This window comes from Poecilia reticulata, chromosome 15 (genome assembly GCF_904066995.2).
Source record: "Poecilia reticulata chromosome 15, P_reticulata-male-v2, whole genome shotgun sequence".
NCBI classification, from domain to species: domain Eukaryota; kingdom Metazoa; phylum Chordata; class Actinopteri; order Cyprinodontiformes; family Poeciliidae; genus Poecilia; species Poecilia reticulata.
In genome coordinates this window covers 24,975,224-25,001,249 of record NC_088844.1, presented here as the reverse complement: position 1 = coordinate 25,001,249, position 26,026 = coordinate 24,975,224, and the positions used below count along the sequence as shown (strand labels likewise).

The 26,026-nt window shown below is 37.8% G+C and overlaps 1 protein-coding gene and 1 long non-coding RNA gene across 2 annotated transcripts in view; one reads left to right on the top strand and one right to left on the bottom strand.

Moving 5' to 3' along the window:
- b3gat2 (beta-1,3-glucuronyltransferase 2 (glucuronosyltransferase S)) overlaps positions 1-26,026 on the bottom strand; it is a 50,412-nt gene that overhangs the window by 21,312 nt on the left and 3,074 nt on the right. The window contains exon 2 of the mRNA XM_008430359.3: positions 2,201-2,345. Within this exon, the coding sequence (XP_008428581.1) occupies positions 2,201-2,345 (145 nt within the window). The remainder of the gene's footprint in view (positions 1-2,200; positions 2,346-26,026) is intronic.
- On the top strand, positions 9,588-18,932 carry LOC145555164 (uncharacterized). Its single transcript, XR_014091261.1, has 3 exons — positions 9,588-17,244; positions 17,315-17,487; positions 17,561-18,932. It is a non-coding gene; the product is annotated as an uncharacterized LOC145555164 (long non-coding RNA).

Here is a 26,026-nt window from a genome sequence, read left to right as displayed (position 1 = left end):
CGCAGAAGAAAACGGGATTGTGCTGAAAGGAAAAAAGATAAGAGAAATTGACCACTCGTATCTGACTTGCTGTTTAAGACGAGTTTTTTTTTTTTAAGAAGGAGCTTTTCGCATTATTATTTTTTTCTCACCTTGACTGCGCTCGGGATCATCTTTTGTGTGTTGTGGAACTGGAGTTGGTGAGTTGAGAGTGTATTTTGTTTTTTTCTTTTTTTTTAGTTTTTTTTTTTATATTGTATTTGTTAAACATTTATTTAATTTAAATGGAAGGCTGACCAGCGGAGGCGTTGGCTGTTGCTCTTGGTGCTAACAGCAAGCCAACTGAAAGTCAGCAGGAGTAACAGCTGATCCGCTAACAGCCGCTCTTGTCAACAGAAATTCAACGGCTTATCAACAGAGGAGCTAACTGTTGCTAACTGTCGCTCTTTGTTGGCAACAGGCCTTTTTTTTTTTTTTTTTTCTTACGTTCGGCTGGGATTTGGACTAAGGAGCCTCGGATCATCACTGAAATGGATCTTCCTAAGGAGAACGACATGGCGAGCCAACCCGGAGCTTAATGACCATCCAGTAGGAGCTACGCCCTCTGCTGGACATTGCCAACCCCGCAACTTGGTATGACCTGCCTATGTTGTCGTGCGCATTAGCAGTGGGTCACTGAAACAGAATCAACTGTTGGATCATCGGAGGAAACAAGACATCCATCTGAAGCACAGTTTGACCTGTGTTTTGTTGTTTTGCTGTTATTGTTTTTTTCTTTCCTAACTCCTTAAGGGAAACACCATCCATCCATCCATTTTCTTGCACCCTTTTTCCCTCAGTGGGGTCGGGAGGGCGGGGTACACCCTGGACAGGTCGCCAGTCTGTCGCAGGGCAACACAGAGACACACAGGACACACAACCATGCACACACACACTCACACTCACACCTAGGGGCAATTTGGAGAGGCCAATTAACCTGACAGTCATGTTTTTGGACTGTGGGAGGAAACCGGAGTACCCGGGGAAAACCCACGCATGCACAGGGAGAACATGCAAACTCCATGCAGAAAGACCCCAGGCCGGGAATCGAACCCAGAACCTTCTTGCTGCAAGGCAACAGCTCTACCAACTGCGCCACTGTGCAGCCCCCAAAGAACTAAAATAGATTAAACAGATTAAAACAAACTGTAAATTAAAATAGATAAATAGTATTAACTAGAACTTAAATAGAACTATAACCTAGGTAAAATAAATAGTATCCTTAATTTAGATTTATAAAATATTCTGAAAGAAACTTTTTGGAAATTTTTGGAATTTGTGTCATTGTGTGTTAATTGTGTAACATTGTTGTTGTTTATTTTATTGTTCTTTCAACAAATAATAAGCCGGCTGTTTTACCTTAATTTTCTTTGGTCTGTGGTCATTAATTCAAAATACACTTCTCACTACTCCAGTAGCCGAACCTAGCTCTGGTCTTATTATGAGTTGATTAACTGTAAACACATAGCGAGTGTTACACATCGTTATGTTAATGAGGAGAGCTGCCTTCTATGTCTATTATTGGCCAATAGAGCTTTGGAACCAACGTCACTGCGTCAGACGTTGTGGGGCGTTTAGGTGCAGTCGCTCGGTGCCATCTTTGCAGACCACAGACCAAAACAAACTTTATTACGGTGGTTTTGTTGTGTTTCTGACTGCAGTGAAGTGAACCTCCGAGCGCTGAGGAGGGAGCTAGAGAACGGCTGGTCAAAATTGGCGTTCATAAATCGGATCCACCTTGAGCTAAATGCCGCTTACTCGGCGGATATTGGAAAATCCAATATCCAACTCGAAACTAACTTCACTGCAGTTGGTAACACAACAAAACCACCGGGATTGTTTGGTCAAACCGCACCAGAGTTTCACTTCAACCGAACCAAGACCGAGGTTCTTAGGCGGCAAGAGTTTGCTTTTTTGTTTCACATCAGACTTCGATGGCGAATTCACACGTCGCCAAACGAACCAGCGTTTGATTTAAAGCGAACCAAACAGGGCAGGTGTGAATGCACCCTGTGAGTTATTTTGCCTTTAGCAACAACTGTGTTGAATTATTTTGAATATTTGAGGTTGGATATTGAATATATAATCACTTCTTAGCATCTTGTTACCTGAAACACAAGACATTTTTCTTCCAATGAGGCAGAAAACGTCAGACTCGTTATCTCTCCATTTTGCTTCTTACCTGCCATGTCAGTAGCAAAGGGTCTGTCCGGCCTCCAGCCAGTGTACCAACCAACCACTTTGCCCCCGGACACTAGGGGGCGCTCATATGTTCGGCCACCCACAAATCCCACAGGCCAAACCGAAACACCTCGAGTGCTTCGCATCTGTAAGGAGAGAAAAACAAGAAGCAATCAGTCCTGAAAATTGGTTTTTCTGAAATGTAAAGACATTTCTCATTTATGATTTATTCAGAAATACCATTAAAAAAAAATCAAGAAAAAAAATCATCTCTCAATTCCGTCAATTTCTTCTGGAAAGAAGGCGCATAGATTGAGATTTTTGTTGCTAAACCTGATTTAATTATAAATATGATGTTCTGAACATTCAAACTCGGCTTCTAGTGAACGTTTCTGCACAGCATCTGACCCAAAGCGGACGACACAAGCCTTGATAGTGAGATGCAGCAGTGAGAGTGAGTCTGGAATGAATTGTTTGTACATCAGTTTGCATGAATAATCTCTAATCTAATCTGAAACGTGCTGGAGAGCAGCATGAAGAGACTCTCCTGCAGCAGGAATACGAGACCAAATGAAACTGTACGGCGCAGATCTGCTTTCCATTTGCACAGTGAGTGAATTTGCACACAGCCACCGGCAGCGCGACGGAAAATGAGACGAGCAGAGAGCAAGAGATACAAATTTAGTGGGTGGGTGATGGGCTGGACTGTGTGGGATCAGTAGGTTATGTGTGTGTGTGTGTGTGTGTGCATGTGTGTATGTGCGTTTGTTTTTAATACTTTATGGAGACCATTTGCCTGACACATACATTATGGGGACTCACTACTCACTGGGACTGAAGCCTGGTCCCCACAAAGGGAAACGCTGTTTTTGGGTCAGGGGTTAGATTTAGTACTAAGGTGTGAATTGAGTTTTGGTTAGGGTTAGGATAAGGATAAGGCTGTAGAAATGAATGGAAGTCAATGGAAAGTCCCCACAATAATACCCATGCTTTCATGTGTGTTTGTGTGTGTGTGTGTTATTCCATTTTCCAGTCCGCGCCGCCCGCCTCGAGGTTCAGTCGTTTAGACACCGCATCTCATCCCTCACTCAAACCGCCTGCAGCCTGTCGCTCATGACAAAGAGACAGCAGCACTGCATCACCCAGTAGAAATGAAGCACAACACGTGGATTTACGGCGCTGACCTGGTCGACCTCCCAAACAACAGTCTGATGCCTGAAACACTGAAAATAAATATAGGTATTTACTGAAAAAATACGTGTGTGAAGCACAGAAACAACTCAAGAGTCTCTTTTCTCCGGGTAAAATGTTGAAACACCCAACCTAGATATTGTGTTACCCCAACTCTCCCTCTGATTGGTTGATCAGTCCCTCCTGATTCCTCCTTCTCTGAAAGCCAAGCTGGGTGGATTCAGTAAGAAAAATAAGAAAACCTATCAAAACGTCTTAATCTGCCAAGTCTGACAGAATCGATCATCAATTTGAGATCTGAGTTTGAGATAAAAAAAAAAAAAATAATAATTGAACATTTAAATTTTACATTTTTATCAAAATTGACACCTGAAAACATATTTTCCGGCAACCCACCTTCTTTATGCTGAGATAATAATTTGGTAACTGCAGGAGCAGAAGTCCAGCCTGAATCAGATAAAGTTATTTAAACCTTTTACTTTGTGTTTTTAAAAATCTGATTAAACTCCAGAATGAATGCTGGAGTCAGTTGCGCAAAAAGTGGGTATGCAGGGTATGCAACGCATAGGGGCGCAGCACCAGAGGGGGCGGCGCGCCGATGATGTTTTCCCGTACGTTCCTTCACTCGGTCGGGGGGAGGGGGGGCGCCGATCTATGTTTTCGCATCCACCTGAATAATGTGTAGTTGTGCCACTGGCTGGAGTTTTAATCAGTTAGGATATTTGCAATATTAAAAACTTTTTAAAAACAGTTTATAGAGAAGAAAAAAAAACATTTTTACCTTTTGTGAGTCTTTTCAATGATTTAATTATACTTTTAATTCCTCATTTTATGGATTAATATTCTTTATTCATCTTGGTTCAAGTGTAAATATGTCTTATTGACGCATCTGTAATCTTTTTTATATGTAATAAAGTTGGTTGATTGGATCTCAACCTTAATGTAATTAAATGTCTTATTAAATCGTCTCTATGCTCATTTTTGTAGCATTTAGATTTATGACAGCTCTGTAAGTATTATGTCTCCATTCAGGTCAATGAAAGGTTAAAGTATTACTGGGAAATGATCTCAGCCTGTAATTTACAGGATAATGAAACGATGCACGCCTCCAGCAGAGTAGCTATTCAGTCCACAGCATCAGGAATAAAACTGAACTCAGGTGAGTCAGGTAAGCTGGGAAAGACTCAGCTTCCGAAAACATCACACTGAAACCTAATATTTTATTATAAGCTTATCAATTATGGCTTAACAAATCCAAACAAGCTTAGTATTATTATTTTCAGGCTCCACTTTAATGTGGTAGTGATTTAGTTAAAAATAATAGGAGCATTTTTAATCTAATATTTAAAAATAAATCGTTTAAACATACCTGGGTCTTAAATGTTTAGGTCAAATCATCAGAGGTGTAAATATTACTTTTAATTTTTTGTGTTTTAACAGGACCTGGGTGATTTTCTCACACGGGGTCAATAATATACATATTGTCCAAAATATATATTTAAATTCAATTACAGAAGCCTGATTACTTCTGATGTAAGAGACATTTCTGCTCTCAGTCGAGCAAAAATAAATCTGCCAAAAGCTGCAAAACATATTGAAAAAAAGATAGCTTATTGAATTTTCTTTAAAAAAAAAAGAATTTAGAGCCAACAAAAACACATTTCTTGCTCCATTTGTGTCATTCTGATGATAAACTACTAAAGCTAATAATTTAATATAAAGATTAGATTTATATGTTTATATATATGTTTATATAAATCTAATAAACAAGAGTGGCTTAACAATCAATCCACTCTTGAACTGAACTTGTCAAAATTACAAAAGTATTTTCATGGTGATTATTTTAATCTATTATCTATTAATCTATCATTCTAAAAAAATGCCACATTCTACAGATTTTGCTTTTAACCACTAATGTATTTCTAATGTTTTTAATACAACATTAGAAATACATTAAAATGCAAGTAAATAGTAATTAAATTCCTTTTTTAAATAAGAAATAAGAAAATAAAAGTTTTTTTGAGTAAAATACAGGAATCTGAGTCAGGTGAAGCTAAAACTCTGAGATTTGATTAATTCTGGGTAGAAGAGATTTACAGGCAAATAAGTTTTTTTAGTCTTAAATGGGAAATAATATATTTGTTGTACAGAGCTAGCTTACTTGTTGCTCTGAATATGTTGTTTTTTTTTCAGTAAATGGCCTTTTTTGAGTCTATATTCTCCAGTTAATGATTATTTCAGTAATCGATTAATCTCAATTAATTGTTTCAGCCCCATTTATTAGCAAAATTTTGATTGAAACTGCATAGTTGCTCATATTTAATCCAGTTAATTTACAATCAACAGTATAATTTGCGTTGTATTTATTATTTTCTCAGCTCAGTCAGAACGGCGGTTCTGACACCTGCGTGAAGCTGACACCCCACCCACGTCAAAAAATCCAGCAAATAGTCTGAATGGTTAGTGCTCCGTTTGTGCAGGTTTGTGCCGTTAAAATTTTCGTTTGTGCAGTTTTGGTTTCTGAGATATTAAACATTATTTTTTAGGTCATCTAGAGTTCACCATCCCCCCATATCGCTCCAAAACAAACAAAAGTGGGCTAGTTCGTTAGTGCTCCGTTTGTGCAGGTTTGTGCCGTTAAAATTTTCGTTTGTGCAGCTTTCGTCTTTGAGATATTAAAAGTTATAATTTTGGCCGATGACGTCATCATCCCCCCATATCGCTCCAAAACAAACCAAAGTGGGCTAGTTCGTTAGTGCTCTGTTTGTGCAGGTTTGTGCCGTTAAAATTTTCGTTTGTGCAGCTTTCGTCTTTGAGATATTAAAAGTTATAATTTTGGCCGATGACGTCATCATCCCCCCATATGCTCCAAAACAAACCAAAGTGGGCTAGTTCGTTAGTGCTCTGTTTGTGCAGGTTTGTGCCGTTAAAATTTTCGTTTGTGCAGTTTTGGTTTCTGAGATATTAAACATTATTTTTTAGGTCATCTAGAGTTCACCATCCCCCCATATCGCTCCAAAACAAACAAAAGTGGGCTAGTTCGTTAGTGCTCCGTTTGTGCAGGTTTGTGCCGTTAAAATTTTCGTTTGTGCAGCTTTCGTCTTTGAGATATTAAAAGTTATAATTTTGGCCGATGACGTCATCATCCCCCCATATGCTCCAAAACAAACCAAAGTGGGCTAGTTCGTTAGTGCTCTGTTTGTGCAGGTTTGTGCCGTTAAAATTTTCGTTTGTGCAGTTTTGGTTTCTGAGATATTAAACATTATTTTTTAGGTCATCTAGAGTTCACCATCCCCCCATATCGCTCCAAAACAAACAAAAGTGGGCTAGTTCGTTAGTGCTCCGTTTGTGCAGGTTTGTGCCGTTAAAATTTTCGTTTGTGCAGCTTTCGTCTTTGAGATATTAAAAGTTATAATTTTGGCCGATGACGTCATCATCCCCCCATATCGCTCCAAAACAAACCAAAGTGGGCTAGTTCGTTAGTGCTCTGTTTGTGCAGGTTTGTGCCGTTAAAATTTTCGTTTGTGCAGCTTTCGTCTTTGAGATATTAAAAGTTATAATTTTGGCCGATGACGTCATCATCCCCCCATATGCTCCAAAACAAACCAAAGTGGGCTAGTTCGTTAGTGCTCTGTTTGTGCAGGTTTGTGCCGTTAAAATTTTCGTTTGTGCAGTTTTGGTTTCTGAGATATTAAACATTATTTTTTAGGTCATCTAGAGTTCACCATCCCCCCATATCGCTCCAAAACAAACAAAAGTGGGCTAGTTCGTTAGTGCTCCGTTTGTGCAGGTTTGTGCCGTTAAAATTTTCGTTTGTGCAGCTTTCGTCTTTGAGATATTAAAAGTTATAATTTTGGCCGATGACGTCATCATCCCCCCATATGCTCCAAAACAAACCAAAGTGGGCTAGTTCGTTAGTGCTCTGTTTGTGCAGGTTTGTGCCGTTAAAATTTTCGTTTGTGCAGTTTTGGTTTCTGAGATATTAAACATTATTTTTTAGGTCATCTAGAGTTCACCATCCCCCCATATCGCTCCAAAACAAACAAAAGTGGGCTAGTTCGTTAGTGCTCCGTTTGTGCAGGTTTGTGCCGTTAAAATTTTCGTTTGTGCAGCTTTCATCTTTGAGATATTAAAAGTTATAATTTTGGCCGATGACGTCACCATCCCCCCATATGCTCCAAAACAAACCAAAGTGGGCTAGTTCGTTAGTGCTCTGTTTGTGCAGGTTTGTGCCGTTAAAATTTTCGTTTGTGCAGTTTTGGTTTCTGAGATATTAAAAGTTATAATTTTGGTCGATGACGTCACCATCCCCCCATATGCTCCAAAACAAACCAAAGTGGGCTACTTCGTTAGTGCTCCGTTTGTGCAGGTTTGTGCCGTTAAAATTTTCGTTTGTGCAGTTTTGGTTTCTGAGATATTAAAAGTTATAATTTTGGCCGATGACGTCACCGTCACCCTATCATGTTCCAAATCAAACCTAAGTGTGGGCTACTTCTTGTAATTCTTCAGATTCTCAGCTGTTGTACAATGTGTACATTTTGTTTTGAACTTCAATAAAGACTTAGAACAAGAAAAAATGTGTCTCATTTCAAGAAATGTTTTAAGATAGCAATGTTTTTTCACGAACGTAGCGCACAATAATTGAATCCTGCTAATAAAGGACATGCAGCCTGACAATAACGTAATGTGTATAACCTGTTCAACTGTGCTTTGATTTCGGAGGCGGTCTGAAGAATTATATTCACATTGTTGATGTACTGTCTGCTGATTATGCAGCAAACGTGTAAAAAAAAATTACATGAGCCTATAAAGGCCAATTTGCTAGTTGCTTGAGCAAAGATTTTGCCGAGTAAAACGGAAATGTGTCATTATTTCAAAGTTCATCCAAGTAATGTACTTAATATTTAGTAAATATAGTTTCAATGCAACGACTTTCATTTCATCCAATTTCTTAAATTAAATGTGTATGGGCTTCAAGGAGACATGTTTTGCGAACTTTGACATAGTTCTCACACAACTGGGATTGGCTCCACCCACACTGTAGTGAGCCTCCTGCCCCCCCCCCTCCCCCCCCCCCCCCTCCCATCTTGTTTTGCAGAGCAAGTGTAATTTCAACCTCTCGTTAATATTCTAGCGGTCTCAAATCGTTTTGAATAAGTCATTTTTGGAATTTTTTCAACCCCGATTTTGATTTTTTAACAAGGTAAAATCAAATTAATGCTCAACTAGCAAATTGGCCTTTATAGGCTCATGTAATTTTTTTTACACGTTTGCTGCATAATCAGCAGACAGTACATCAACAATGTGAATATAATTCTTCAGACCACCTCCGAAATCAAAGCACAGTTGAACAGGTTATACACATTACGTTATTGTCAGGCTGCATGTCCTTTATTAGCAGGATTCAATTATTGTGCGCTACGTTCGTGAAAAAACATTGCTATCTTAAAACATTTCTTGAAATGAGACACATTTTTTCTTGTTCTAAGTCTTTATTGAAGTTCAAAACAAAATGTACACATTGTACAACAGCTGAGAATCTGAAGAATTACAAGAAGTAGCCCACACTTAGGTTTGATTTGGAACGTGATAGGGTGACGGTGACGTCATCGGCCAAAATTATAACTTTTAATATCTCAGAAACCAAAACTGCACAAACGAAAATTTTAACGGCACAAACCTGCACAAACGGAGCACTAACGAAGTAGCCCACTTTGGTTTGTTTTGGAGCATATGGGGGGATGGTGACGTCATCGACCAAAATTATAACTTTTAATATCTCAGAAACCAAAACTGCACAAACGAAAATTTTAACGGCACAAACCTGCACAAACAGAGCACTAACGAACTAGCCCACTTTGGTTTGTTTTGGAGCGATATGGGGGGATGATGACGTCATCGGCCAAAATTATAACTTTTAATATCTCAAAGACGAAAGCTGCACAAACGAAAATTTTAACGGCACAAACCTGCACAAACGGAGCACTAACGAACTAGCCCACTTTTGTTTGTTTTGGAGCGATATGGGGGGATGGTGAACTCTAGATGACCTAAAAAATAATGTTTAATATCTCAGAAACCAAAACTGCACAAACGAAAATTTTAACGGCACAAACCTGCACAAACGGAGCACTAACCATTCAGACTATTTGCTGGATTTTTTGACGTGGGTGGGGTGTCAGCTTCACGCAGGTGGTTCTGACTGGCTGCAGACAGGAACCAGCAGGTAGAAAAGATCCAATCATTGCTGCTGTACGGCTCTGATAAAGACCCGGAAATTACCAGTTATTTATATCACACTGTCAGAGATGATAGCTGTAACACATTCATCAACAGGTGACTTTATCTTTACATTCAACACGCTGAGAGGAAGTGGATAAACGGAACATTTCGTTGGAGCCCAACCTGCTTCCATCGCGTTTCCTGCTCCGCTTCCCGACCGCTCTCTGCCGTTTGGGCCCCTGGGCATCACTGACAGCTTTGAAGCCTTTTCCTCCCTGCTAATACTGAAGCCCCTTGTGGTGCTAAAATCCTTCCCCTTGCTCCTCTTTTTCCTGTTGTCTGCCTCACGCTTTCACTTTTAGGTCATTTTTCAAAGATGTCAGCCCCTCTGTCTTGTGGAATCAAAAGTGAAGAGAGGAGAAAGCGGCAGAGAGAAAGAAAAGAGGAATGTGTGCCAAGCTCAGTCCTTGAGTGCGATCGTTATTTTGGCTTAGCAGTTAAGTCCTAGTTTGACTGCTAATGATCCCCCGGTTTGAATGCCGTCTTTTCTCAGCCCAGCACAGTTTGACACAATATTAGAAAGTGTTGGAAAGAAGCCGGAGGGCATGCAAACATGTTCCGAATCTCTGACTGGATTTACGCAGAGAACAAACTCTCACTTTGAAAACCAGCAGAGCTTTGGCTCAAACCAAACTGCAAAAATAATATATATATCTGTTCAGTTTTGGCTTAATTACTGCTCTGAAGATGTTGTTTTTATTAAGCCTTTGTACTCAAGTTAAGGATTAATCAATTATTAAATTAGTTGACGATTATTTGAATAATCGGTCAATTACGATTAATTTGAATAATTGATTCAGCCCTAGTTATGTGTAACTGAAGGTGCAGTTTTCCATATTTAATCCACTTAATTTGTATAATGTTGTCATTTTCTCCTCTGAATATGTGTTAAAACAGTGAAAAACTAATTTGAGGTAACATAATAACACATGCAAGGCTTAAATATGAGAATATGTCACTTTTTGATCAGGAACTTTCACAGAAAGCTGTACATACTTAGTTTTTTATAAACTTTTTCAATTTGAGTACACATTTCATTTTTTGTTTACAGGCATAATTTTATTGATAATTATGTATTTTTTAAATTTCCATTTTATTTATTGCTTTTGGTTGTGGTGCTTAATTTTGGGATATTTGAAATCTCTTCCAGTTTCAGAAACCGGACTAAAGACTGTAACCTTACTAAATTAAAGTTTAATTGTCTTTGGAAGGGCAAACTTGCATTATTAATGCAATTATTATGAATATACCACTTGAAAATTGTTTCAAAACAACAATATTATGATTTATCGCAATAATTACTGGGACAATTAATTTACACAGCAGAATTTGTTGCTGTGACAAACCTAAAGACGAGTTAAAGATGGACGTTTAGCAATTATTCAGTCACATCTGCCCTTTTAGAAATGAAAGATAAACTTTATAACAGTGTGATGGTCTGAGGCTGATTTGCATTAGTAGCTTAGAAACAACTTACAACTAATAAATTCTTCTCTTTAGCAGAAATTCCTAATATAAACATCCAGTCATACATTTGCAAACTTGAGGTTTTGGAGTGACCTAGTCAAAACCTTTACTGATGTGAAACGCTGCAAAAACACAAAATCCTACCAAATATTTTAGGTCTAGTTTGTAGTGCAAGTATCTTAAAATACTTGAAATAATAACTAACTAACAAGTAACGTTTAAGCAAGATATAGTAGCTTGTTTAAGGAAATAATTCCTTAATATATTCTATGTTGTAGAGACACTGGCAGATTTTTTTCCACTTATAAGAAAACATTTTTCACATGTTATGAGTGAAATAATCTGCCAGCGGATCGAGTACTTTTTGATCAATTTTCAGGAAACAAAAAGCAAATATCACGCTGAAAATTGACCTGTAAGCTAGTTTCAAGTGAACTGAGATATGTTCACTAGAAACTGGATAGAAAAAATACTTGTTAAGATGTGTTTTTGCAGTGAAACCGTCTTTTGTGGACAAAAACGTGACCTTCTTGTGAAACCTGAGGCGTGTTAAGATAGGCCATACATCTGTTTTACATAAACGCCTGCAGGCAAACATCAGTGGCATTAAATGAGATAAATAAAAACAGTAGGTGGGTGGTGTCAGAAAGCATCAGCGAGGCCTTTTACCACTTGTTGCATTATGCTACTCAATTATTCATTACTACTGGAAGACATCCAGACTTCACAGGTATGCACTGGATGTTAGCCAACCATCAGCTGCAGCATTGTTCGGCTCAAAAATATTACCAAAGGCTTCAGCAGCAGATTAGGAAGGTTTTTTTCTGATAGCTGATACAGAGAGAGTAAACGTCCTGGTGTAGGAAGCAGTGAACCAGCACATCTTGGCTTTGTTATCAACAACGATTCAATGTCACAATGTTTGCTGGGAGCGAGGCAGAGCCGTGGGGTGACAGGGTTTCAACAGATGGAGCATTATCCGGCTCGTGGCGACTGCATTAACTCACGCCGCAGTCTGCAGATTACGGGTGGCAGCAGAAAAGTTTGCAGCACAAACTCATTACAGGGAGCTTTATCTACACAAAGAAAGTGCATGCCGCCAAAATGTAATGCTCTGGAGAATGAAAAATAAAAACAGGAAGACAGATAGAGATGAATAAAATACCAGGTCAGGTTCAGCATAACTGTGGCTTCTTTCGACATAAATCCTTATTGCAGTAGGAATTATGCTGTACTTGTAATTGAGTTTCCATGTTTTCTTTTGACATCTTGGTTTATTTCGCAATACTGCAATGGAAACACTTTTTTCCTCATCATAAAAGTCACATGACTTGTCACTGGAGCAAACCACAAACACGAGGACGACGACAGGAAGTAGTTGGAGGATGACGACGCGCCATGTTTTTTTAATGATTTATTGTGTCAAAAAACTTTTTCACGTGTGATTTTAATTGTGTTTCGTATTTGATGAGAAAGTCACTATTGTGAAGTTGTGTTTTTATGACGCTATTGACAAAGTCTTCTGCACATTTGTAATGGAAACACAGCAACTGTTTTTGTTGTACAAATATTTAATTCAAACTGACCACCAGCAGCACAACCGAAATATTATGACAAAAACACCGAAAAATTTCTTCATTTTGCTGCTGACTGCAAACACAAATTATTACACAAAGGCAAATCATTGCATTTGGGTATCCAGACATGATGGGAAAAGAGAAATTATGATTTTGTGCAAATATAAAGCAAGATGTCTGTCGTTCTCTAATTTAACCCTGAACTCCTTTTATCTTTTATCAATGATTGATGATTCTCTCTTCATCAAGTCTAATGTCAAACAGCTGATAAAAAAAACCCCTCAATTTATTTTCACAATTTACATTAATCTTTCTTTTGAGTCAAGAAAATGACCTTCGACTCATTCACACCGTAAAAACACAAAATTTTACCAAGTATTTTGGGCCTAGTTTCTAATGCAAATATCATAGTAAACCTGAAATAAGACAAAATAACTTACAAGTAAATGTTCAGAAATATATAGAAGCTTGTTTTAAGTAAATGATTTCTTAATATTAATTAAAAAGTACATATTCCACTAAAACATGGGAAAAATGTCATGTTATAAGTGGAACAATCTGCCAATGGAACTAGAACTGGGTTGCTAGGCGACGGACTGGGCTTGGCTTTGGTTGCTAGGTAACTGCGCAGTGGAGTAATTTACCAATGGAACTAGAACTTTTTCATCAATATTAAGGAATTATTTACTTAAAGCAAGCCTCTGTATATTGCTAAAAAGTTACTTGTAAGTTAGTTTGTCTTGCTTTAAGTTTGGACTAGAAACTAGACCAAAAATACTTGGTAAGATTTAGTGTTTTTGCAGAGCACAGCAGCTCTACAATCAGCTACATTTGACCAAACTCGACTCATTGAGTGAGATAAAAAAAAAGACAAAAAACAAAACAGAAGCATATTTTTGCTTTTCATTTGCATTTTTTGTTGCTGTTGATGTTTTATGTTGTTTATGTGTGTGCTGTCATTTTACCCAGGATATCTTTGCAGATGAGATGCTGTACCTCTCTGGGCCTTTCCTGGTTAAATAAAAGACTTATGCTGCTGTAAACACACCACCCATGAGGAATCGCAGCAAAATTGGTGTTGACAATGGCACATATTCAAAATGATTATTTCTTTTCCCCCAGGAGTTTGCTTTTTAATGGCTTCCACGCTTTATCCTCACCTGGCAGCTCCGACTGCAGATGTGCAGTTGGTCTTTCCACGCCTAAATCCTAACAAGTAATTTGGCTTCTCTGCTTCCTGGCTGTTGTCCACATTCATTTTATTTCCAGTCCAGTTGTGCAGCAGAGGCTGAGTGTCTCCCTTATGAACCACTGCTGCTATTATCTCATGCTTTCTGGTGCTGCGCGGCCACTTCCAGCTGGTTTAAATGCCAGCTAGTCTAAATCGCTAAATAAAAAGCTGCACAGTGATTACTGAAAAACTCAGGGGTTTTTTAATACACCATTTGAGCGTGCAGATAAAATAATCCTGAAAAAATGAGAGGAATCAGAAAATCAATACGAGCTGCTTCATCTTCAGGGGAAGGTTAGAAAAAACACATTTTAAACAAACGTCTATTTTTATGATGGAATAAAAGGCATTGATGCTTTTATGATGGAGAAAGATAAAATCAGCAGACCAATCAATGCAGATGGAAACCAAACGCCTCAATTTTAACACAACCTTGTTTGTGCCTTCAAGCCTACAGAAAACATTATCAGACTTCTTTTTTTTTGACAGTTTTAACCTTCACAACTTAAAAACTTGAACTGCAATTTGTTTTCTTTCAATCGAGAAGCTGCAACCAATTTACAGCTCTGGAAAAAGTTAAGAGGCCACTTAAAATGATCGGTTCCTATGATTTTACTGTTTGAATAAAATGAACATTGTTCTTTATTCTATGAACTACTGACAACATGTCTCCGACGTCCCAAACAAAAATTTTATTTGCAGAAAATGAGAAATGGTTGCAGAGCAAAGAAAACAAGATCATATTCATTTAGAAACAACAATACTGATGTTTTAGCACAAGAAGAGTTCAGAAATCAATATTTAGTGGAATAACCAGGAGGTTAACAATGGGTTTCAGTGCAGTGGTAGCTTAATTTCTTCCAAAACTGTATATATTTGTATGCAAACTCTACAAGTCATTCCAATTCAAGATCACTTGCTTCATAAAATGAGAATAATATGAACAAGTTTGAAATTGCAATGGATTTAATGCCCCACTCATAAAGAGTCAAATATAAAAATTCATACTAAATATTTTTGTAATCATCAACAAGCTTCTGGCATAATTCTGGATGAAAACTGTTTGTTTTGGTAGACTTGATTAAAATCAGTCAGTTTCCAGACAATGACTAGCTCAGGGGTCCGTTATTTATTTCCGCTGCTGATACAAGATAAAACCCGCCTAGAGCTGCAAAAAACAAATATGTACTGATTCATTATGAAAGCTAGCAAAATTTAACTAAAATGTATTTCTTTTATTACTTTCTTAGAGCACCAAATTGGGGGGGAAAATTGATCAAATATTTGATTTGAGATGTAGAATTCAGATGCAGTTCTTCTTCTTTATTACTTCATCCTCTTTGAAACAATCCTCCGTCGCCTCTGGCATAGATAAGTGCAGCTCAGGCGTTTTGCAGAGCTTTGAGATGGGGGATGTATAGCTTGTATATTCTTCTTCATAACCCCGGCGTGAATCTTTTTATTTCGTTTCTAACAGCTCCAGCCTGCACACATATCATGCACCATTGCATCAGTTTCACCATCCTCCCGCAGCCTCACTAATTTGATTCATTCATTTTCCCCCTGCTCATTTCGTCCCTCTCTGACTCTGATTGCCTGTGCCATGCATATTAAAATCTCAGAGATAAAAATACACTTGATTAAAATCACACTCGGCCTCGGCCCCCCAAACACTCGTCCCACAGAGAAAACAACTCAGTGATGTCTCTCTCTCTCTCTTCCTCTCTTTCTCTCTTTCTCCGAGGAAACGAGAACATCCATAATGGATTTCATAAACTTCATCATTAAGCGTGTCTTTGTGTGTACACGGTTCACTTCTCACCTATTTGTTTCCGGAGAAGAGAGTTGCTTCAAGACAGAGTGTCCTCTCTGGGAGTCAAATGAAAAATGCGAAACCTCTCAGCTCCGTATTTTTCACCCCAAGCTTTTCTTTTGTTTACTTGTAAATATGTAGCGGGCCGTTATTCACTGAGCCACCGGCGCCGTAATTTGTCAGGACTTGGAGGCTGTCATGCACTCGGCTGAGTCTGAAATTATTTATTTTTTTTATTCACGTCAAAGATTGTTTGCCACGTTGGACTTGGCTGTTCAGCCTGAACCAATTGGAGAGTGAAGAGGAGAAGCCTGTTAAATAGATATCAGGTTTTACTCCACTTAACTTTCTGAGGCAGCTTTTCACTGCAGAACTAACTTGGACTTGAGTAAGAAAGACGATGAAAGCTAAAAAGTGTCCGACTTTTGTCCGCAGCTTTTATTCCCTGGGTCAAAATTAATAAGTATGTTTATTAAAACAAAGTGCAGTTCAAATATTTTAAAGTAATTTAAGAGCAGTGACAAAAACTGACAAGTCACCGGTTGCTATGGTGATTCTCATCTTTTTTGAATGTCTGCACTCTGCTTTCTGAGATGATTAGGCGATGTAGTTGTTCCACTCTGGACTAAGAACCTATTATGCAAAATTCAATTTTTATTAAGCTTTTATACTTCAATTTATGTTTCTAATTATTCTAAAAACAGCCCAAGTGCTTAAAAAACCATCCAGCTATTCTTTTGGCAATAAGTTCATGTTTTTTGGTGTCTGGAAAACATTTGATGGGCAGTCTTCTGTTACATAGCAACCCCAGCAGAGTTCCACCCGTCACCTAGCAACCCAAGCTGAGCTCCAACATGCTAGGTCAGGTGGTTTTACCGCTGTATGTGCTGTACAATGGCTGCTGGAAGAGACAAGTGTTTTATTATTCACTTACTATTCAGAAACCATTTGCTGAATTCTTGTTGGATGTGCAGGAGACTCTACTAATGCTTTTCAAAGATTTACGATTGCATAATTGCATATCCTTTTGCAGCCATTTTCATGTGGGAGTGTAAGCATTGAGTTGGGGGGCGTGGCCAGCAGCTTATTTGGATTTAAAGTGACAGAGGCCCTAAAACATCTCATTCTGATAGTAGATGAAAATAGGCAGAACTGACTGACTAAAACCTTAAGATTTTGTGCACAAAAATGTGATGAACATGTTTTGCATAACCCAGAGACTTAGTGTAACCTGATCAAGGAAGCATAATAGGTCAGCGTTAGTAGAAAATTAGAATGTGTGCGACATGATTAATTTTAAACTGTGCAAAAACTTTAAAAAGGCATTCATGTTAGGTTTCGAGTTGGTGTGAGTGCTCTTTCCTGTAGAGGATCTTCGGGGGAGAGTTCTGACAGGCTGATGCAGCTGATTCCGTGTGATTGACTGCTGGACCTTTTAAGAAGCAGTGGAGCGGTTACTCATCGCTCGATGGTCCCACTTGTTGGTCAGAGTCTACCAGAAATCATGTTATGGATATTGTATGAGACTTCAAGTAACATTGTGTCTTCCTTCAGAAAACGAAGAGCTGTTGGAACCAAGCCAGGAACCAAGTCTGGATTATGTGATAGCTTCCTGCCAAGACCGAACATCTCCGCCTGCCGCTCTCCTCCCCTCTCCATCATTTGGTCCTCGGAACGCTACCGGATCCTAGTCTTTTCCCTCCGCGCAACCACCATCCGAAAAGACGGTAAGCTTATCCCTCTGAACCAATCAAGGTCTCTCAACTCCGGTCCCTACTAACATCTCCTTTCTCCGAACAGAACCTGAGCTGACCTGCCTACACATCCTCTGGAGCACAATCAGATTGTACCATTTTAAAATACATTAAACTTTCGCTGAACAGTGATCTCTGGTTTTGTGTGGACTTGCTTATGGGTCAAGAAACTGAAATCCAACATGACAATTAAAATGTCAAGTCAGTCAACCAAAGACCCTTTGAATCTGTGAATATCCGTTTTTCTCTCAAACATATCTAATTATTCCACTCAAATGCTCTGGATTTCCTCACTTTTTTTTATAAATATTATTTTTATAAATATATTTCCAGTGCTTTGATGTCATTCTTTTCATGTAAGTTTTTATGAGTTTGCAGAATTAACCAAAAATCATGCTGAGAACAGAAAAAAAAAAAAACAGCGAAGCAAGCCTCAACAGTTTGGTTTCTTCAATTAATAAAGAATATAAATGAATAAAAAAGCAGCTGCAGAATGTCAGAGAGAGTAAAAGATTATGAGGAATAAAATAAAACATTTGTGTTTTATTGTGTTATATCATTTTTATTTAATGAATAATAAAAATGGTTCTCGGATATCTGGAATTCCATTATTGTTTAAAGTGAGCCTTGCAAAAATATTTTTGTAACAGCTGCAAGTTTTCCACATCTGGGTGGAAACACTTATGCAAAAAAATTATTGTGAAACTACGTACGTTTTTTCTTACATTTCCATCCAATCCCAAGAAAACTCCATAAAAGTTTGTGGCTTTGTGACAAAATATGAAGAAGTTTCTGGTATGTGAATACTTTTATAAAGTGCCATTAAAAAGAAACATGGAGCTGAGGTGTGCAACAGCACTTTTGCATTCACACTTGCCCCTAAAAGCCCCCGGCCTTTCTATAACCCCAGCACTATTCCCCCACCGTTATCTGCCCTCCTGCCCTGAACGGGAAACATTTCTCTCACTCAGGAGTTTCTCCTTTCTGCTTCACTTCCCTGACATTACAGCCCATCGCTTCTCTCTCCACACCTTTACAATAATTGCTCTGAAAAAAATATTTTTCTCATTTCGCCATCCTCTCTGTTTCTCTTGCTTCTCTCCATATCAACCCTCCATCATCCTAATGTTCACTGATCTGAACCCCTAGACCTTCATCAGGAACTAAATGTGCTAAACGTTTTGGTTTAAAAGATTAATCTGACTTCAGTGACCAAAGAAATCACCTTCACCTTCATGATTCTATCCAAGGAAGTTGTCCCAGAATAAAACTTGAGCAAAAGAGCATTCGCCACAGTAGCCTGCTCTCTAAAAAAGTCACGGTGACTTTTATGAAGCTTTCAGAGCCGGGGGAATTCATTTATTCAGAGGAGCTCTGACGAAAGCGTTCCCCAGTGCACAGAATCCTGCAGCTGAACAGCTCTGCCTTCAGCCGGAAAACCCTCCACTTCCACACTCAGGTTTTCAAGAGATAGGAGGGAAACTAAACTGGAAGGGTTTAATTTTTCCTGGTTGCTTGTTTCGAAGCTGAGTGTAAGCGCCTGTGCCAAGAAGCTAACAGATGGAGAAATGAAGGATTAGCAAACAACAAAACTCATTTTGTGCGAATGTTTTGTGGGATGTTTCAGATTGGACAGACAAATGAAGAAGACTAATTCCTCTTAATTGGGATTTGAAATAAACTTTAAAGTTGTTGTAACTTTTATAAAAATATATTTTTTTCATATTTGTTAAAATTGTCACCATGTTGATAGTATAACATAAGACAGATATGTGAAAAAAATCAAGCTTCACCACCTTCTGCAAAAATGCTCCACTACCAGACAAAGACAACAAATCAGAGCCAGGAGGAGGGTCTTAGTGCTGTCAATCAACTATATGCTGCTAAATGTGTTAATTTGCAGAGAAACAACTTACCATTACAGGAAAACCATTTATCCGCCATCATCAGTGGTGAAGCTAACTAGCCTTAACGTTTGTGAAAGGATGTGAGCAGCGCGTACGCAGGCTGGATTAACAGCGCTAAAACTCTCTGCTTGTTTCTGTCACTTCATAATGACAATTTTAACAAATATGTGTAAACCATTTTTAAAAAATAAAAGTTAGATACTACAACTTTAAAGGAGCGCGCTCAGATGTACTTTAACAAGATGGAAACTACATATGATTGTTTGAAGTCAGAGAAATTCTAATTCTTCTGCAAATCAGTTTTATGATACCCTGATCTGCAGGTATTACAATTAAAATGAGTTTTTTTTTTACTTTTCTTGCTAAAACTGTAAATGACAGAAAGTTGGTTAAAGTTCAGGAAAGACGTTAATCACCTGGTATCCGTATAATTTACCTCCTACTTTCAGTAAAAGTGGTTTAATATAAAGTTAAATGAAATGAGGCAGGGTTTATTTACTTGTAATGTTTCAGTTGTTGATTTTTGTGTTTTTATGATGTAAAGCACTTTGAACTGTCTTGCTGCTGAACTACATGAATAAACTTGATTGATTGAGCAAAACCCAAACTGTCCAATTACAGTTAAACTATTCTGATACCAAAGTGTTTCAAAGCAAAATCACAGGGTTGTGAGTATGATTTAGCAGCTTTTAAGGTATAATTTAATGTAGCCAAAATATTTTAAAATATATATATTTTTTAATAAAACAAAGCATTGTGATTGAAACTGCATAACCACTTTGCTAAGGTGGCTAAATCTCTGCAGTCAGCAGCACAAACTGTGCTAAGGGGCAATCAAAGTGTGACTGCATTAAATGAGCACTGCTGCATTTTCTGCAACTCCATTAAGTGCTGCAAGGCAGCTGAGACAAAATGTGCTGCGCAATTGATAGACTATGCCAAACTGAGAGCTGTACTGACTAATGTGCAGAAATTACAAAAGCATCTGTTTGATCACTGACACTACTGCAGCAGAAAGACATCAGGAAGGCAGAGGCCTGTTAAACATTTGCTATTTCACACACAGGAAAAGTAGGAATGGTTTAATACATTTTGTTCATTTCCTTGTGGTCGAGATTTCTGAGCATCTGAACAACCAGGACAATAACTCAGATGTAATCAACAAGTCAGAATGAGGATGATTGAGTCCCTCATTTGCATCCAGATGTGAGAAAAGGTGAGCAGCTAAAGCTAAGTGGAATACTGAGAAAGGCGATGTAGCCACATTGTTTTGCAAATCAGAAAGAAGTTAACCTTCTACAGCCGGACATGCAAGTCAAGCACTTTCTAAATGCCAGCAGGTTTAATCCAGGCAACATGCAGCAGACTTGTAATTAATGTCCATGTAAGCGAACGTGTTCGGAGCTCTGACCTTTCCAGCAACAGAGTTTCTAAAAACTGAGACAATAAACTGTTGTTTAAGTGGGATGATGGGTCAGCGTTGTCTGTTTGCATCAAACTGGACCTTTATTTCCACTTCAGAGTCAGTGAACGTGGTGTAACACCGAACTTATATCCGGCACACTTTATGGCTGATGGTGAGTATCCTAGCTGCTCCCTGCGGCACAAACTTTATAGCTGCAGAAAGGATCTGGAAACATCCGCACAGACACAACAGAGCTGTGCACTGCATGCAATAAAGTCATCCCACCGTTCCCTGAAGGCCCATTCAGCAGGTAACTCAATTTAAGAAATGATATTGTGTCCACATCCGCACTAACCTAGTTGTAGAGTTGATTAAAATTTGAACAGATTACAGTAATAAATACATTTGGGATTTATTGTGATTAAAATATGTTATTACTTGCTTAATTTCTCTTTCCTCACTAAGACTCAGGCACCTTTTATTCAGTTGTCATAGGGTAGCGTTTATTTCTGTAATATCTGTAATTATTTCTCATCTGCTAACCAAAGCAGTGTGTAATAGTTCCTCATACAATAACATCCCAGTCACACTGGATGATTTTTTTTTTTGTTGCTAGGCATTTTGTAGTATTCTGGGTTTTTGATCCAATATCTGAATTTAAACTTCTGCCAATGTTTTCAGTTCAATAATTCTGTTACTTTAACACATAATGTTAATTTTGCTATATAAGATAAGATGAATAAAAATAAAGTTTTTCATCAAACGTTCATCAGGTGGTGACAGACTTTAATTAATAAAAGTATTTTCTTTTTAAAAAAAAAGTTTGTCAGCTATAAAATAAATTTGACAGAACTGAATCTACCACCAGCATCCAGAGCTGAGTTTAATCTTCTTCAGCGTAGACAGAGTGTCAGCATATCGAAGCATGAGATTAAGTAATATTATTGTCAGGCTATTGCTGCAACATTTGGACAGAAGTGTCATATAGGTTGGTGTTAATTACACACCAACCTATATTGTTGATAAATCAATTTAATAAATTTTTTTTGAAGATTTAGTTTGATTTAATGCTTTTCACTCAGAGCACCAAGCATAGAGTTAGACTGAATAGATTGAATCCTTGTGGATTGGGAACATTGTCACTAACACCCGATGTAGAATTTTTTTCAACATCAGGACCAATACAGATATTAATATCAGATTGGTGCATGTTTACCCCAAATCATTGGAGCTCTGTCATCATGCTCCACCTTCCTATAGATGTTTTTCCATGCTCAGATCCCTCCATGGTGAATCACATCTAATGCATAGTGATCCGTTCTTGGTTCTCCTGAAGCCCCCCAAGATGGTTGAGATTATCCACTTCCTGGCTAATCTCAGCAGGATGTTCATCCAGTGCAAAGGAGCCCGAACATTCACCATAGTCATGGGTTTACAAGATGTGACACACGTTTTTAAGAGTAAAACAACAGCTGCCAACACTAATAAAGACTCAATGACTTGCAAGTAGTCATGCTAATTTAGTAGCTTGGCTGCTTAAATGCTTTCCCAAGCATTTTTCTTTCTAAAATGATCTGAGAGACAGCAATGTGATGTTGCCTCCCACAAAGTTACTCTCATCATTCTAAAGGCAGCCAAACAGTTTCTACAGGTTATTACTGCCATGTGACAGCCTATTATCTCTCTATGACAGGCCATTACCTGCACACAGGAGCAGGGTAATGAAATAGGAAGGAGGACACAGAGGAGACACCGTCCTATCAACAAATCAAACAGATGCTCTTTAAGCTAAACCACAGACACCAAATTTAGCACTACTTTGAGTCAAAGCAGACTAGACTGCAGCTCTTTGAGGGTAAAATGGTGAAGATTTCTGGTGAAGAGTTGCATTCTGGGAGGCAACAGGTTTGTAGGTTAGGATGGACTTTCATTCACTGGTTTTATTGATCATTCATGATGGTTCGAATCAGTAATCAAAAAGTTTAACCCAGTATGGCACTTCTGGTTTTGCTTGTCAATAATAACGAGCTAAATCTTAAATGTATGCCTTATCTATAAAGTAAAAGGGACACAGAACTGTGTCCCTTTTCTGAGACAACTAGATGACAAGGTCAAGAAGAAGCTTTAATTAAGAAAAATAAATAGCAAGAGAGAAGGAAGAGGTTCAGTTATGCCAGCTTGACTATAATAACCATAACATGTAGATGTGAAGTGGAATTTGGTATGTTTTGGTTCAGTTACAAAAAAAAACAAAAAAACACCTAAAGCACCAACTCTGACAGATCATCAGTAGAGCAGGTGTTTAAATTAGCTAATATAACACGGCGGTGGTAGATTAGCTAATAGCAGTAGGAGCTAATCTAACAGGGTGGTGGTAGATTAGCTAATAGCAGTAGGAGCTAATCTAACACGGCGGTGGTAGATTAGCTAATAGCAGTAGGAGCTAATCTAACACGTCGGTGGTAGATTAGCCAATAGCAGCGCTAGCTAATCTACCACAGCGATCACTTACTTATAATCACAAAATAAACATGAAGCCTAAAATCATAAAACTAACAGAGTGAATGTTCTGTACTTTGTGTGGAAAATGTTTGAGTGTTTTTTGGTGTTGAATCCTGAAACATATAATGGCGTTGTTGTCAGTTGCTATGGCAACGAGTCTGTGTAGCGTAGCCAACACAGAGATTGAGAAAAAAAGTGGTTTTGAGTTGTTTACCGATTTTTCTGCCTCATTTTTCGTTTTGCTGTGGTGCTCTACACTAAATTAATAATAGCAGTAAAGCAGAGGATGGCATTTAAATGAATCGTCTTTTATCCCTCCAGCGTTACGCGAAATTTTTGGATGTAAACAATAACATGCAAGGGCTCCATAGATGACAGTAATCACAACACTACCCCAGTTTTCTAGCATTTTTTTCTTTGTAACTCAACAAAAGAGAGTTAAAAAATATAAGCAATACATAATTATAAGTTCTGTTAACAGTTTTTGTCTTGTTATTAGGTTACTGGAAAGGTCTATGTTGACTTTAAATAAAATGGGGACACAAAATGTTAGCATTGTTATTTAAATCAGACTATATGACTGGGTTATTTGCCTGGATCATATTGTAAATCTCTGGATATAAACTGGGTTTAAAGTCCCCTGTAATACGATTGAATTAATCCATGTTTATCCCCCCTGATCACTGGTGGAAGTGATGTTTCCTTCGCCACATGTTCAATTAACATAATCCTGTTTAACTCTAGAGAATCACACTCCTAATAATGTGTATGTCATGCATAAAACACAATATAAACTGATTTACCTAAATATTTATTCATTTTTTTATTTTAAAATATAGGATAATTACTACCAAAGAATCAATATAACTGTAGTTTTGGAACAATTGTAGAAGTAGTGGTAACCTCAGCACCAGCAAATGTATTGATTACTAAAGAATTACACAAAATATACCATAATATGCATGAATAATATGCATATTATTTAGTGCTATCACTACTGCAGAAGCTAACAGCTACAGTTTTCCTTATCTTTTGAAGGTTCAGCTAAACAGCGGGAAGAAAACTAAATGCCGCTTAGCAAAGATCAGTCAATAGCATGTTAAGTAGCATTGCAGCTAAGTATTTAAGCTTCCCAAGCTGCATTTTTGTTCAAATAGATGAAAAAAAGTTGTACATATCCAAGTTTTTCTCAAGTAATTTCCACAGAAAAATCAGTGGTTTGAAACAAATTGGTAGAAATGAAAGAAGCATCTGTTTTATTAGCTTAATTATAGTTAATCACAATGTGAACAAGGGGTTACTAAACTGTAAGAGGTTTATTCATTGTTGAAAGTATTGAGGACTGCAATTGAAAAAAAAGAAGGATCCTTTAGGATTTACAGAGCTTTTACATTTTTATGATTTATACATCCTCAACTCAGGGAACAGATAATCAAATCAACTTTATGTGAGTGCATCTTTGCTTTTTCTCCTCTGCATCAGGCAATGGAAAGGAATAAAAAGAGCAGCACATGTAGCAAATTAACTTTAAAAGCCTATTTAACTAAAAAAAAAAGAAAGAAAGAAAAGAAATCTCTGTGACTGTAGATGAGGATGATGAAAGTTTTTCCACGTTCAGAGGCAGCTTTCGCTGAAAGGCAGCAATCAGAGTGAGGAGCAATCAGCAATCAACCCCATTCTTCCAGATTATACAACCAAGAGAGCCTGAAGATTGTTTTGTTGCATCTGCTGCAGCTCTATGACCCCACATCACCACCTACAAGGAAGGAGCTTTGCCTGTGAAAACGTTTCAGACGCATAAACATGCGACGCATGAACACCGTCTCACCGTCTCGGATGAAGAGTTGATTACATGGTGTTGTTTGCCAATACGCAGGATCAATACTGATGCATCGTGCTGTTTCATGCAGCCTGCAGCTGGTCAGCGTGGTTTACTGTTTGTAAAGATGTTTTTTTAGGGTTTAATATCCAGTTATCATTAATTATGCAGAGGGAGGTTACTGATATCAAGCTAAACAGAATTTTTTTAAAGTTGCGATTTCAAAACAGCAAAATTTTTATGCCATCCAGTGGTGAAGCGTCCTTTAAATTAGACTATATGAGAGTTTTTCAAAGTCTGTATGGAGCATGCCCTTCCCCCACATGTTGCTGCGCACTGTTGGTCAGCTGGTAGAATCAAAACAGACAATTTCAGCAATTAGGAAACTAAAAACACAAGTAGTTATGGTGTGGAAAGTTTAGGAGCATCCCGTTTCTTTTTTTAAAAAGCTAACATTGTTTTAAAACAACTAAAATCAGTGTTTCTCTGCAAAGAGAGTCAAAAAATGAAGTAAATGTTAGAGAAAACTTAGCAATAATGGTAAAAAAAAAAAAACAAACATAAGTTTTAGCTGCAATAACAATGTTTACGGTTTTTTGGTTTGAAGTAGTTGAATCGTAAATTTTCGTTTTACGTTATTGTGTAAATGCAGCGATTCTGGCTTTTTATGAAATCTGGAAAAGTCAGAAAAATATAGAGTTTGATTTTATGAAGCATAGAAAAAGTTAAACTGAGAGTTAATGAAATATTTGAGATTCCAGACTCTAATATTTGCTCCAGATGCAGGAGATTTTCAAAAATGTAAAGATCTTATAAATGACTTTTTGAAAAGATTTTAGATTGAATCCTTTAACTTTGATTTCCAACATCTCAAATAAA